Source organism: Thamnophis sirtalis, unplaced genomic scaffold (assembly GCF_051295495.1).
Source record: "Thamnophis sirtalis isolate CommonGarterSnake01/CBP01778 unplaced genomic scaffold, rThaSir2_p1.2 scaffold_9, whole genome shotgun sequence".
NCBI classification, from domain to species: Eukaryota; Metazoa; Chordata; class Lepidosauria; order Squamata; family Natricidae; genus Thamnophis; species Thamnophis sirtalis.
This window is the reverse complement of record NW_028261389.1, coordinates 59,494,060-59,510,293: the sequence shown is the minus strand read 5'-3', so window position 1 is coordinate 59,510,293 and position 16,234 is coordinate 59,494,060. Positions and strand designations below refer to the sequence as shown.

Genomic DNA, 16,234 nt, shown 5'->3' with positions numbered 1-16,234 from the left:
CTGAGAGAGGCCACTTCTGTAAGATATACATAGGGATATAAATACAGATGTATGTATACACATGATTATTCTCTGCACTAGGTATACTTATCTATAGAAGAAAATAATATTTTAACAGTTGTGATCATTTAAAACCCTTGATATCCGCGACTTTCAAAAATGGTTGATTTTTGCTTTATTTTATTTAAATACATTGGTGATAGGTTTTTACATATTTTTTACATATGTAATTCATTTACAAGACATTTCTTTCTTTTGAATATAAGTCATTTTTGCTGAAATGGATGACTCTATAAATTTCATAAATAAGTCTTACTTAGAAGTGTTTTTTTATTTATAAATCCTTTATGCTTCCTCAGTGATTGCTATTCAAAGTGGCTCTTCATTAGCTGGTTTGGTAAACAAACAGATAAACCCCAAACTGTATTTTATGACTTCTGGATCATTTGAAAGACAGGATATTTGTCTAGAACTATTTCATTTTGTTTCTTTCATACCATCTTGTTACAGCATTTTAAAGATCTGGTCATTGGACAAAATATTGAAATTACTTGAATAGCAGTTTTTATGTGATTAACGATAGCCTGAATTTGTGTTTAGTTCAACTAATTTCCAGAATGCAAAGTTGGTAGTGGGTTTCTCATAAACGGTAGATAGTGACACTGGACAACAAAGATTTTGTTTCCTGAACACTTTGGGGTGTATCTTATAGATTTTTGGCGGCTAATCATGAAAATAATCTCTAAATGTAGTCTATCACATGCTTTTTTAATAAAAATCTTGTTTTTTGTGATTTGTTCTTATAAATATTTTAAGTTTAGTAATTTTGGCTAGCGTTATAAGATGTTTTGTGTAGCTTAGGCTTGTCCAGGTATGCATGGCATATTGCATAACATTTGTGGAACTGGTACAATTTGGGCATGTTTAGGCATAGTTAGACTGGATAGATGCTGCCTGGAAAGCCTATAAAAGCAGATCGCATGCACAGATGATGCTCACTTCATTGATATCAGTCTCATTGTATTTTGATTTCAAGGCATAGCATTGTTTATGTACATGTGAGTTACATTACAATTAAGCCAGTTGTAGACTTGCTATAGGAATATTGGAGATGGCAGATAGTTTGCCAATGATATTTTGTCATATTTGTGGTGAATACACACTTAACTGTCAGACGCACCATGACTGAACTTATTAAGAAAGGATATAAACTGTATTTTGGTTGTAAAACTAGTGATCAAGACAAGGCCTGGGTACCTCACATTTAACAAATTTCTTTGTACAGATTGACAATCTCATTTTCTGTACTGACATTGATGGTTTGTTCAAAGCTTTGGGTTATGAGCATGACCCACTAAAATGGCATCTTTTTATTGATTCATTCATGTTAGCTCTCAAGTCTGTCTTGTTATACAATCTTCATACTTCAGTACCTGTTTGTTATGCTGCACACATGAAAGAAACATACGAAAATATGGAACTGTTGTTGAAGCACACCCAGTAGATCAAGTACAACTGGAATATCTGTAGAGATTTAAATTAGTGTTTCTAATGAAGGAGAACATTTGTAGCTCATGGTTGAAATAAGGGGTCCTTAGTGCTCTCTGAGATTGCTTGTTTTCTTGAGAACATTTCATTACCCTAACTAGGCAGTATCATCAGTGCTAGTAATTCCATAAACCCTTAATTTGGTATACATTAAATTGCCAAAATATACAACTGGTAATATCTGAAAATTTTAGAGCTCTGCAATTCCTTGTAGAGAAGTCTTTACCATGATTATCAGTACTCAATAACTATTCTTGAAAGTACATCCTGTTGTGTGATTTTTGGAAGCTGCAGAGGCCACAGAAGAGCATTGCTTCAAGAATTAGGACTTTGAGCAACCCAGAGCAGTCACAGTTAGGTCACAGGGGCCTATTAACAGAAAGAGAACACCACCTGAAGATAAATGATGCTCTCCAGATACTGGGAGTGCTGGGCTGTGGAGGCAATTGCATTAAACTGTGCAAGGAGGCCTTATTAGATGGCACAAGTGGCACTAGGGCTGAAGTTGAGGCCCAGCTCTCGACTTCAGCCCCAGTCTTAATGCAGTCACCAAATGATGCTGTTCGGGGTGGCTTAGATGTGGGGGAAATAGAACATCCTTTCTCTTGTTTTGGGGTGGGAGGATGACAGCGAGAAAAGTCAAGTTAGGCATTTTCTGAGTTTTGGACATGCTGAGGCCAAAAGGTTCATCATAATGTGCCAGGAATTGGTTATGGATATAGAACCATTTTATGCATAGCTTTTGAGAATATTAGCTAAACCTATAAAACAGGCTGTGTGGCAGTAATGAAAATCTAGCACTGGTAAAGAAATTGGGCTTCTGAATTTTACTGCCCATTACATCCCTTAAAGCAGTGGTCTCCAACCTTGGCAGCTTTAAGACCTGTGGACTTCAACTCCCAGAGTTCCTCAGCCAGCTTTGCTGGCTGAGGAACTCTGGGAGTTGAAATCCACAGGTCTTAAAGCTGCCAAGGTTGGAGACCACTGCCTTAAAGCATATCCCTACAATATTAAAAATTCAGTTTAGTGTTAGTTACAAAAGGAAATGCTTCCAAATTCTATTTGGGACAGACAATTATGAGTAGGAGGAGCTACACATATTGGGAAAGGAAACTAGTTTTTCAGAGGACAGAGGACCAGATTTGGTAGACTGTAGCTAAATTCCGGTTGGTGCACTCACAATACCCAGCAGACAATGATTCCAACCCAAACTCCATAGAAAACTCTCGTATCACATTTCCAATCTTGAAAAAGTGACATGATTTCTGAAAAATAACATAGGTCTTGATTTATTTGGAGATGAAATCTTTTTCTTTTCTTTTCTGGTTCTTTTCTTAATTTTAAGAACATACTAATGGAAAGTGTCCGTCTATGGGAGTTCCTCTTCCATTTCTATTGTACTAAACTAAAGCCATTACCTTCTTCTATATTCATGGTTCCATTGAGACAGGTAGTTGGAAGGGTTTTCAAGAGCAACTTCACTTTAGTCTCCAAAATGGGCCCTACTACATTGCAGTACTTATTATTTGATAATTCTAGAAGTGAAACACATATATTCTTTATATAAATTGTTAAAATGTTATCTTTCCCCAAACTAGTGTCAGTAGCTACATTCCTGAGCAAATCCAATAGGAACTGAACATCAACTCATCTGGAAGGTCCACAATAGACAAGACTAAATTAAAACATGCAGAAAGAACTTGCAGAAGAGTGTTAAAACTTAATATTTTTAGGTTTGAAATAACTTAATTGCTATGATTTTTCTTGCCACTAGAAAGTATGTATTTATTTACTAAATTACTCCATCACCAATCTCACCTAAGTATATCTGAACAATTTATAATAATTTGTTATTCTCCCACTTTCCCATCTCACAAAAACATTTAAACGGTTAATAAAATGTGGTGGAATTATTGTGGCTTCTTATTCAGAAAATGAAAAGTGAGTTAACAGAGACATATCTCTAATGGAATACCATTTCTGTCTTGAGTGGAAAACTAAGTAAGAAATCTACGTAGGCCAAAACAATTCCTAATTATGACCGTATGAATGCATATTAATTTGAAATAAATAATGTGTATCAACACAAGTGATTGTCCTGGTATAAAACATCAGAGCTATGTCAAAAATTTGCAAGGTAAGTTGAATTCCACATCTTCATACCTGCATCTGCAAATCCTGAGCTACAAGTAGATTTGTTTAGAGAGAATCTGAACATATTTCCTTAGGAAGGCAAAATACTGAACCTTGCAAGGAATCCAAAAACTTGTGCTTAGAAAAGTGCTTTGCCAACTTCTGCCTGGTTTGAAATTAACAACTTGCTTTTGCTAAAAATGGAAAGATTGCCTGTGAAACTCTTACTGTATACAAATATACTGTACACTACAGTACACTGTATACTATATAAAACTCTTTCTGTTACAAAGTTCAAGGCAGTGGTGGGATTCAAATAATTTAACAACCAGTTCTCTGCCCTAATGACTGGCTGGGTGGGTGTGGCCATGGTGGGCATGGCCAAGGTTTGTGACAGACAGCACTCGGCCTCCTGCACCCCCTGGGAGCAAAAATGGGCCGTGGGGGGGGGTGCCTCGTGCCCCGTTTTGGACCTAGTAGGCTTCCATGCAGCCTACTGAGAGCAAAAACAGGGTGCGGGGGGGACTCCTGGAAAGGTTGGGGCCAGCCAGCAATTTAAAACTGGTTCACCCGAACTGGCCCGAACCAGCTGAATCCCACTACTGGTTCAAGGGCAAAACATATGCTGCCATCCATTCTTTCATAAATTTTTAATTTCCCTAATTTATGTTTTGAGTCCCTGCCTCTTTAAAATCTGAACGTTATATTAAGTTGTTCTTTTCCAGCATTTAAAAGTTTTATGTATTGGGATATCTTGAGAAATGTCAGCTATCAATGTTCTGAATTAGCAGAAAAGGCAGTTTCAGTGAATATAATGGCAGTTCCCAGATTTGAACAAAGTCCATCAAGCCAACTCTAAACTTCTGTCTTTTTATAAAAAAGAAAAGAAAAAAGCCTCTCAATTTCTGTTCAGTAAAAGCAGTGTGTTCGTGAAAACAAGAAAAGCAGTTGGCAGAAATCTCTGCTGCTATATTTGAAATATGTATGTATAGAAATAAGCATCCTCTTTTCAGACATGAAAATAATAATTATATGAGATATTCAATTTCTAAACAAAGAATCACTCCTGTTTTTTTTATTTTATATATACATACAAACACCCTGGAGGTGGGTTGCTAATCTTTTTACTACCAGTTCGGGTGCGCTCCCCTGCATGTAGCGCTTTTGCGCATGCACAGAAGTGGGTGGACGGATCCTCCCACCGCCACTACAACCGATTTGGACAATCCAGGCCAAACTGGCAGCAACCCACTTCTGAAACACACACAAACACACATAGTATTTTCATCTTTGCAATTCTTGCAAAGAGGTGCTTCAGAAGATATTGGAACATATGAAGGAGCTTTTTCAGAAAATAGTTAAAGCAGCCACATCTTTTTACAGCCTCAAGACTGCTTCAGAAGAGCATCTAGCTGTTTTAGCATGGCTGTGTGTCTTGCTTGCATTGTTTTGTTCTTTCCAGCAAAGCAAAAGGGCATTGTGATGGTAGGGATGGTTTCCAAGCAGCCATTGAGAAGAGAAAAAATGCAGACTTTAAATATTTTAATAATAAGTATTTGTACACACCTCTGGGCATTCCAAAACACTTCCCTACAAGGAATTGCATAGCCCTAATATTTTCAATCTTACCAGTTGTATATTTGCCAATTTAATATTTGCAGAATTAGGGTTGGAAGATTTCTTCATTTGCTCAAAAAACCTCCTCTAAAAAGTTTTTATCGAAACTATAGAACAATATTAGCAAATATGTGAGCATATCTATTATATGCTGCTGAACTAAAGGTGAACATAGTTAGGTTAGGGTTAGCTGTTCTTGTTTGCTCTTAAAAAGCTAAGCAATTTTAAGGGTACTTTATTGAACTTTAAAATGCAATATTATGCATTCTCTCACCATATTCACATTATATGACAAGACATTCAGTACAGAGCATCCCAGATACTTTACCTTGTGGTTTGTGAAAATTGTGTTTATATCGTAGCGTTTAATTTGTTTTTAAACAGTGTCATTTTATATAAGATAAAGGACAAGAGTCCTGCTTGGCAAAGTGTTTTAATGATGTCACAATTTCATTACTTAACAATAAATGACTTCATTGGAGGGAGAGGAAAAAAATCTGTCACTGTCTGTAAGAAATCTTTATCTAAGCCACATACTTACAGACAGACCCTTCAGCTTGTTTCTCCAGAATTTTTGAGATGGGTTTTTGGTATCACTGGAAATATCATTCAGTTCTGATGTGCTGATGTTTTTTTGTCTTTGAGTTATTGGCTCTGAAACTTCTTCACAGATGTCAGCATGAACTTATCTGGGGCTGCCACTGGAAGAAGAAAGGTAAAACCATTGTGCTTTCTGTACTTTGGCATCTGTCTTGGGATCCACCTGCAGAGTTCACAAGCTGACAGTTTTTGGATTGCCAATATCAACATATCATTTCAAGTTGGGAATCGGACGGTATGGGAGATTGCAGAAAACGGAGTGTTTGCCAAAGCCTCACCCCTGAAGAAGGTGTCCGGCATCGTGATAGCTGCAGAGGAGCCCCACCAAAATGCTTGTAGTTCTGTAACAAATTTTAAGACAGGGAATGCAGGATGTTGGATAGCGCTCATCATAAGAGGGCAGTGTTCATTTACAAAAAAAATAAGTGTCGCTGCGGAAAAAGGAGCAGTTGGTGTGATCATCTATAATTATCCTGGTACAGGTAACAATGTGTTTCCCATGCTTAACTTTGGGAAGGAAGGCCCTGTGGCTCTTATGATTGGCAATCTGAAAGGAACTGACCTTCTGCATCTAATTCAGAATGGCATCCAAGTGATGGCAACCATTGATGTTGGAAAGCACTGTAACCCATGGTTGACCCGTTATATGGGCACTATTTTTATTCTTTCCTCTGTAGCTGTGGCGTATTGCACCTTTTATTGTGCTGGAAAGCTACGAAGAACAAGGAATTTGATACAAAGATGCCAGCAGGAGCTTGATATTACTAAAGCCATCAATCGTCTTGAGCTTCGTACATTAAAAGAGGATGACAAAGAAGTTGGATCCAATGGAGACAACTGTGCAGTGTGTTTAGAAATGTACAAACCTAAAGATGTAGCCCGCATTTTACGTTGTGGGCATCTTTTCCACAAAATCTGTGTTGATCCTTGGCTTTTAAAGCACCAAACATGCCCTGTGTGTAAGTGGAACATGCTTGGAAATGTGGAAAGTATTACAGGTACAGCAGAACCATTCGGTGTTCAGCTATCGAATGAAGCATCTTCTGCTATCAATTCTAATGAAGCCATCTGTCCAGAAGTACCTGCAGGAATTCATAAAGGCTCAAAAGCTCAATCTGGGGACAAATGATTATTTCGATCTTGATCCCCTTGTTAAAGATTGAGCTTAAGGTGTGTGAAATAAAACATTACCTTTGATTCTGTTTAGTTTGTTTGCTTTATGACAATATTAAAAACATCCAATGTGATTTTGGAAATTAGAGTTTAATATTTTAAGTTTTGGGTTTTGAGGATCTCCAGCTATAATTGTTAAATTCCTAACAATTTAGAATGGTTTTTACATTGATTTAGGATGATAATTTACAGGTAGTCCTTGATTTACAACCACAGCTGAGACAAAAATTTCCATTGCTAAGCAATGACCTTTTTTGTTACAATTGTTAATTGAATCCCTGCAGTTGTTAAGTGAAACATGCGATTTTTAAGTGAATCTGGCATTGACTTTGTTTGTTGGAAGCCGGATGGGAAGGTTACATATGGTGATCATGTGACCCTGGGACAGTGCGATTGTCATAAATACATGGCGGTTGACAAGTGCCTGAATTTTGATCATGTGGCCATGAGGATACTACAACTAACTACTGTTTTTTCTAATTCTATTTCATAATTTTAGTTAATGTTTTGCTAATTTAAAAATGTATTTAAATATATCATCTTTTTATTTTTAATAAAATTTAATCAGTATATTCAAGAAAATGTATAGTCCATTGGTTGTTTTTGTTCTTATAGACATTTAACGCCCAAGAGGCTTGGATTCCGTAGCAGTTTTAAAAGTTAGATCTCCATATGCATTTATACATCATTTAAGAATAGGAACCATGTACTTTATGGTGGTGGTTGTTCAAACTCCTACTACAAATACCCAATTTCTTTGTCGAGAGTGAGAAGACAGGAAGTTGCTGACCTGAAAATGTACTAGACCACTTGTATAATGTAAATGTAATCTGGATGACAACTGTGATGGAAATCTCACCCAATAATACCAATAGCTGAAGAGGAGCCAATATATTTTTTACTTTCCTTTACAAAGCAAACACGTTCTAATGAGTCATTGGTCTCTTAAATACACAAAGAAACAAAGAGCAATGGCTAAGGTTACATAGTTCTTATAGAGGGGAACACTCAAAGGCAAACTGGTGCAAGTGCACATCTGCTGATCCTATTAGAAGTGAGAAATTGCAACGGAGACAGAAACAAAACCCGAACAAGGAGACAGCTATATCAACTGAAAGTAGAGAAGACATCTTAGCTTCCTCTTTTGAAAATGCAGAATTTCTACAGTACTTTGATATTCAAGGGTACCAAATTGCCGTTGTTCAAATAAACTGAATGCCAAGATTCCAAGTAACACCCCAAAATAAAGAATACTCCAAAGTTTGGGTTTCCTCAAAGTTCCATTTTATTAGAGATGTCATATTGGCACATCTGGGAAGACCCAAATCTGAAAGTTTTCAGGTTTTCCCCACCCAAGTGAAAGTTATATTCCCTACCCAGTACCCACATGTCCATCACATGGTCCAATCAGGCACCGTCCCAACTGGAGATGTCTCCCAGTCACATCACTCCAGGTGCAGGGCAAGATGATCTTGGCTCTCTGAGAAAGGAATTTTATTTAGACTCTATGTCTCCCATACTCCATACAATCCCCCGTCTCATTTTCCCACAGTAGAAAAATATGGCAGGCCTGATGGCTCAATGTAAAAGATAGCTTCCAGGCCTGACACTGACTGTGTCCTTTGGGAGGAAAGAGTGTTGATACCAATACAGATAATCATCACCCGTGAGCCAGTAGTTCAGAAACCTCAACCATGAGAATGGTATTTATTAGGCATAGCTGCTTCTGGAATGTTGTTTTTAACCTTCATTAATTATCAACCCTGAACTCAGAATCTACACGGCATTTTGCTTATATAGTTGTTATATTTGAAAGCATCATCTTCTGCCACTCTAAATGACAATGGAATAGAATTTTTTAAGGGATACTTTTGTATAATTCTGGACATAATACACGGAAGCACTAATTGAGCTTCTGACAGCTTTGGTGGCAAAAAAGAGGGGATTAAAGAATGATGAAGGTACAGTCCTCCTTAATAGACTTACTCAAATTAGAACATGCATGTGATTGGATGAAGCAGCCAGGCATTTCATTGGATATAACATACCACATGCCTTATGAAGTCAGAGAGACCAGTGTGACTGTGACATAATAGGACAAGACTTCAAAGATAATGAGGATTTGAAAGAAAGGAGGCAGTTATTCCACAGTGTATTTCAGGGAATTACTTTCTTTAGCTTTTGTAGAGCTCTGCTTATTCCCAGTGTCTTTTCCCAAGTTATTCAGCATTCCTTGGTTTCCTGACTGTTCTGTGGCTAAATTGACAGTGTAATTTTCATAGAAAATTCTTTTTGTAATGGAATATTTGCCCAGTTTGATGCCATGTATATTGGAGCCAATACTTTCTTTTTTCTGAGAAGAGTATTTGGGTTAAGGGTTTTTAACTTAGATCCCCAACTCTCTTACAGTGGACATAGAGTTTGAAGATCCAAATTTGATCAAGGCCAGCATACTTGCTACATACTATGCTTTTCAGAATATAGTGTACGATTATATTCTGCTAAATAGCCATGTAACATTTTTTTCCATTTTGTCTTTTCCTTACATAATGAATTTGCATAGCCTTTCAGATAGAATCAAGATGGTTGGGCATCTTCTGTCAGCAATGAAATTTTTCCCCATTCCTTTTCTGCTATGGCACCATATGTTTCTTCTACTGATTGTTATTTTTATTTGGATTAATGTCACATGTGGTCCTACCCAACTGAGGATCACACTGTGAGGGAAAAGGATGTTATGATGTAATTAATGAGTTATAGGTGCATAGTTTCTTGTGAACAAATTGTGATTTTTCAAGCTCTTAGTTACATATGCATCCTATGAAGCCATGTTGTTGTTAGTTGTGAAGTCATGTCCGACCTATCGTGACCCCATGGACAACATTCATCCAGGCCTTCCTGTCTTCTACCATCCTCTGGAGTCCATTTAAGCTCACGCCTACTGCTTTGGTGACTCCATCCACTCACCTCATTCTCTGTCGGTCCTTTCTTCTTTTGCCCTCCATCTTTCCCAGCATTAGCATCTTCTCAAGTGAATCCTTCTCATTAGGTGGCCAAAGTATTTGAGTTTCATCTTCAGGATCTGGCCTTCTAAAGAGCAGTCAGGGTTGATCTCCTCTAGGACTGACCAGTTTGATTGCTTGCAGTCCAAGGGACTTGTAGGAGTCTCCTGCAGCACCATAGTTCAAAGGTCTCAATTCTTTGATGCTCAGTCTTTCTTATGGTCCAATTTTCACAGCCATACATTGAAACTGGGAAAACCATAACCGTGACTATACACACTTTGGTTGGCACTATGTGAAGCCACATAGAGGGACTCAAAGCAGATTAAAAGAGCTTCGTGTGTGCTTCTAAATTGTCCTTCAAAAATGCTTCTAAATGTTCATATACCTTTTTACAACTAAAAAAAAGATAGACAGTGCCTGAGCAGTAAAAAGGAAATAAAAAGCTGCTGAAAAGTAGACTGGATAGTTAAGAACTGTTTTAACAGTATTCTGGCACTCTGAAGTTCATGTTCTTTCGGAAAGCAACTTCTCTCAACTGGATATCATGACCAGTACAATCTGACAACCAATCTATATATACAAGCCAAATACCACTCAATCATCATGAAATCTCAAGAACTGCAAAGCCTACAATCTTGAAATTCAGCACATATGTTCCTCTTGGCTTCTAGGTGCTCGCTAAGAAAGGATTTTTCAAAATGACCATGAGATCATCAGTATTTCTTATACAGTATTATATTAGCACACGTCGATGCTAAGGTGTTAGATGTTCTACTCCCCCTCCCCACCTGAAAAGAACTCTGTTCCAACTGCCAGTTGCCTTATATTAACATGCTCTGATGCTAAGGAGTTATACATTCTACATTAATTTTCAAGCTTTTAGTTTCAATTTATCAAGCCAGATCACATAGTTTCATAGCAAAGCATGGGTATCCAGCTAGCGTTTGGATATATGTCTAAGCAAAACATGTAATATCAAAATGAAGACATGCAGAGTGCCAGTGTGTCAAAACCTCTATGTAACACCAACCTTGACTTAAAAATCAAATACAAGTAATCTGTTTGTTAACTATCCCAAAAGTGCTTTTTCAGGAAGCCTAGATATGAGAAGTGAAATATCTTCAAGCAAAACCAAGAAAGTCCAATTGCCATTTGAAAAAGCATATTTGGGACAACCATGACTGGTATGACTGAGAATCTCCATAAACATTTAGCTGTTTGCTAACTACAACAAAGATTGTAAATATACTTTTATTAAAAACAACACAAAGTCACAAACTGGAAAATCAACATTTAAAATAGTTTGGGTAATATTTGTGAGACAATTGGGGAGAAGTAGTAGGTCTACACTGTTTACCCTTGTGAGACAAGATATTCTCTGCCATATACTTCATTGTATATTTCGAAGATTGGTATGCTGCCGCCATTCATTTTTCTATGTAATGAATTAGACAAGTTTGATAGCCCTAAAAAGTGATCAGTTTTGAAGGGGCTGTCAGACTCCATGTCAACCTTGCTACCTCTGCTGTGATTTGACAGCTAATCACTTTTTTCCTGCATGTTTAGAGATAAAAAAAGTACATTTCCTGAAATTTCTTTCTTTTTTTCTGTTTAAGAAGTAAGCAATCACGTACATGTTGCAGGTTCATGGTTAATGTGAGGCTTGGAGAAGAACTAGACATGACCATTTTGTAAATATTGTCCAGAGCAGTAGTGTGAGAAATAGGATGCAAGTGCAGGCAGTCCTCAATTTATGACTGGTTTCTTAGCGACCATTTGAAGTTCTAAGAGACCTACCTGGAGGGTACTTATAACATAGATTCAAAGTTCTGATAGTTTCTTCCTCCATAGTTATTTGAACATGCTTCAGGCACTCAGCAACCAGGATGCATTTATGGCCATTTGCAGTGTCCAATGGTCATGTGATTGTATTTTGTGACAGTTTTGCCGAAAACAAGCATTTACTTCCAATTTTCAGAAAAACCATGCCCATAACAAGCCCTTGGTCTGTTTAACCACCATAACATTCACTTAACAATTGTGGTGATTTGCTCAATGACTGCTCAAAAAAGGTGGTAAAATCTAATTGGTCACATGACAAACTTGTTTTATGACTATAACGAGTTACAATCATGATGGGCAGGTTCCATTGCAATCATAACTTGAGTACCACTTGTAATCCATTGTAAAAGAGCTTGAGAAAGGACCAAAATCCCCATACTCTGGGTGGAGACCCCAAATCCCACATCAGATCCCATGACTTCCTGGAAAAGCCAGAATTTAATCATTTGTAGAGAAGTGTTCCTTTCTCATAGTATGATTTCTTGTGTTTGCAATAAAGTTGTTTATCTAGCCAAGCCTTGTCCTTGAAATTTATTGCAAGGTTCGTAAGGGTGGGTGTACATTCTAGAGAGAACCTGGGGTCAACTTCTTACAGAATAAACTTTCTTCAAGTTAGGCAAAAGGATTATTACCATCTTCTAAAGTATTCCCAGAGGTAAGTATCTAAAAGTACCAGGTCTAGTTTATTTGTTCTGTTACTTATTACTAAAAGCATATCAGATTCAGCAGCCTAAACATATAATCCTTATTCTTTTGTTATGTTTATAGCGAATATCTTTAGAAAACTCTGGCCTTTGCTTTCCACCAATGCCTTGAAGAAGAACCTAATAGGGTATCCTAGAAGGACTATTGAAGTACCTTTCAAGAAACTAATTAGAATGCATGGAATGACCTGGTTAGGTATCTTCCCAATGATACTTAAATTTATGTTTAGATTCAGCCATAGAAAAATCATTCAGGGATATCAATTTAAATAGGTTTTGGTTCAGACATGTAATTTATTTAGAAAAATGGTGAAGTACATGAGAAGAATAATTTGGATCAATTGCAAGTTGTAGTTACATAGTTATCTGAAACATGATGATTAAAAAAATTGCTCAGCATAAGTAAAAATCAATAGCTGTTGACTGACAAGATTTTTCTTGTTTTTATACTCTGGAAATAGTTTGTTACTGACTGCTTCCAGGATGTTTTTAGTTGGTATGAAATATCCAGATGGTTCCTTATCCAAGCATTAAAATTGCTCCACAGCACAATAGTCTTTAAAAATCTGTTTGCCTCTTCCTTACCTACCTTTATTCTAATGTCTTTCTTCTTTTGTTCAAAAGGTTTTTCTCAAGAGTGACCGAGTTGCCAGGATGGTCCACAGCGGTGGATGCTCAGCAAATGATTTCAGAGATATTTTTAAGAAGAACATAGAAAAAAGAGTCCGGAGCTTGCCTGAGATAGATGGATTAAGCAAAGAGACTGTGCTAAGTTCTTGGATAGCCAAATATGATGCCATTTACAGGGGGGAAGAGGATCTGTACAAACAGTCCACTAGGATGGCTTTAAGTGCTGTATCTGAACTCATCTTAAGCAAAGAACAACTATATGAGATGTTCCAGCAGATTCTAGGAGTAAAGAAATTGGAGCATCAATTGATCTATAATGCCTGTCAAGTAAGTAATTCATCTCAGTTCACCCGTATCCATGGAATGTTCCATTCATTTCCTCTTATTACCATGTTTCCAGGAAAATAAGGCTGGATCTTATATTGATTTTTGGTCCAAAAGGTGCATTAGGGCTTATTTTCTGTTTAGGTCCTAATTTTGAGGAAATACAGTACTAAATGCATCCCTTTGACTGACAATTTTAACTGGGGATTATTTTTTGGGTAGAGCTTATATTACGATCATCCTGAAAAATGCTAGGACTTATTTTCCGGTTAGGTCTTATTTTCATGGAAACAGGGTAGATCATACGTTCATAAGATCTTTTTCTCTTCCTCTTATATCTACCTGGAAGATGTTTACTTCTCTTGTAGAATTTGCATTAGGAGAGCTTTGGACAGCAGAACTGAAAACTAATAAATACTCAAGGGCAATGAAGTTTACCCTCCCATGAATGCCAGTCTTTTTTTTTTTTGTAATGATTAGTCCCCTATTCCCTGTTTGCCCATATGCTGGGCTTTTGGAGGAGGTACAAGCAGGTGTAATTTCCTGCCCAATTCTAGTTGTGCAAAAAGGAGACAGGAATCATTTCTTTTCTTCACAAAGGGGAAAGAAAGCTGAATATTTCCTTCACATAGAAACCTAGCACAAAAGAAATACCCCATTTTTTCCCTCTTTTTATCTGTCATCTTTTCCCCCTGTGGTTTCTTTACTGTCATTATGGCTTGGGCTAGAAGTACACACGTATAAAAGAAATTACAGAATTCAATACGGTAGCACTTTGAGTATCTGTAGTTCATTATAAACATGTCTGTTCATTCCTCTTGAAATTCCAATTCTTCAGCAATGGTCATTAATTGTGGATCAGTCATATTGGATGACTTCATACTTATTTGTAGGTGATATTACTGTGCCTCTTGCATTGTTTGGTCTTCTAACATCATTTCATAGCAATATTATTTCTTTCTGTTTCTTGAGTGTGCTCATATAAATACATCTATCAAAGATATAGGAATGCATCTACCATTTAAGGTAATCACTTTGTGCATTTGAAGGAGAGATTTCTGGCACTCAGACAATTTATTTATTCATCCATCCATCCCCAAGGATTGCAAATAGTTTGTTGGTAATAGGAATGTGTGTGTGTGGTTTATTCCATTGTGTTTATTATTGGAGAATATTATGTAAAAGTAAAAAAACATCAAGAATTGTTATTATATGATAAATGGTGTGTATTTTCTCTTTTGGCTTGAATAGCATTGTCCTTGAAAACTGCAAATGAGAGTTTCTGCTTCAAGGCCATCATTTAAACAAAACCTTAAAAATAATCAAGAACAGATTTGGCATATATTCAGGGACAATCTTTTTCCCCATTAGCTGAGGGGCTTTTTTCTTTTCCATTTTTGTTGTGTAGAATTATAACACAGATTTCATTCCTGGTAAATGTTTTATAGCAAATAAACCTGTAGCAATTTATCTATTATTGCTGGGAAAGTACTGAGAACACCTTCTTGAGACATATTTGGCCTAGCAACCTCCTGTATTTCTCTCATACACCCTTCAGTGAACATGAATGCAAATGTTTTATAAATATCCACACCCTTAAAGATGTCTAGCATCTTACAGTTTCAAAATGCCCCTTGCTAATCACTGCCCCTTGCTCAGCTGCCTTATTGTATTATATTATTATACATTGTATTATAACACAATATTACATTGTAATATTGATAGTTCTGTAATATAATAAAGAAAAAAATCAGCTATCTGCAACATTCTTAATCGTTAAATGTCAGTTACATGACATTCATGTATAAAAGGCTCACTGGTAGAAAACAACATACTTGGGTATCTTTTAGAAAATTAGCAACTATAGTGGGGGGAAAGGAATGTTAAAAGCGGCATGACTCCAATAGCCTATACAGGTAGTTCTTGACTTACAATCATTCATTTAGGACCGTTCAATGTTGAAAAAATGACACGACCAGTTTTCACTTTCGACCATTGCAGCATCCCATAGTCAGGTGATCAAAATCCAGGTGCTTGGCAACTGGCATGTATTTATGACAGTTGCATTGTCCCAGGGTAATGTGATCACCATTTATAACCTTTCCACCTGGCTTCTCACAAGCAAAGTCAATGGGGGAAACCAGATTTGCTTAATAATTGCATAATTCCAGGAGTGGGATTCACCTGGTTCAGACTGGTTCAGGTGAACCGGTAGCTCCGACGATCAGCTGGGAGTGAACTGGTTCATTCCGGCAATCAGGTGGCCCACCCGTCCGTCCTTACACTTAACTTACCTATATCCTCTCAGCTGATTTACATGGCAGAGCGGATTGCCATATCTCAGTTGTGTTACTCCCTAGAAGTACCGTATTTTCACCCATATAACCCGCCCACGCAAATAACCCGCCCACGTGAATAACCTGCAGATTTTCAAGATCGTGTAAAATGTTTCCCGTATACCCCGCCCACTTATATAACCCGCAACGAGTAAGCCGTCGGCAAACATTACATTAGCGCTATTCCATCGGACCTACCCATTAAAACCAATCGGAGGAGAAAGCCTGGGCGAGCTGGGGAGGGGTTGGAGGAACTCAACTCAAGGGAGAGATCTTGAAATTCAATAGAAAAAAAAATGCTTGGGTTTCGGGACGCCTTCGT

General features: G+C 37.3%; 2 protein-coding genes across 12 annotated transcripts in view; both read left to right on the top strand.

The window, feature by feature from the left end:
• CADPS2 (calcium dependent secretion activator 2) overlaps positions 1-16,234 on the top strand; it is a 375,792-nt gene that overhangs the window by 105,450 nt on the left and 254,108 nt on the right. For all 11 annotated transcript variants that reach the window (XM_087723665.1, XM_087723666.1, XM_087723671.1 and 8 more), the window contains exon 3: positions 13,247-13,579. In XM_087723665.1, the coding sequence (XP_087579791.1) occupies positions 13,247-13,579 (333 nt within the window). The remainder of the gene's footprint in view (positions 1-13,246; positions 13,580-16,234) is intronic.
• On the top strand, positions 5,958-7,098 carry RNF148 (ring finger protein 148). The gene has a single exon (XM_087722556.1). It carries the CDS (start codon positions 5,978-5,980, stop codon positions 7,025-7,027), a length of 1,050 nt encoding a protein of 349 aa, XP_087578682.1. The 5' UTR covers positions 5,958-5,977; the 3' UTR covers positions 7,028-7,098.

What these genes read in the sequence shown, in the direction of transcription:
- RNF148 (XM_087722556.1), top strand. Translation starts at nt 5,978, where the DNA reads ATGAACTTATCTGGGGCTGCCACTGGAAGAAGAAAGGTAAAACCATTG.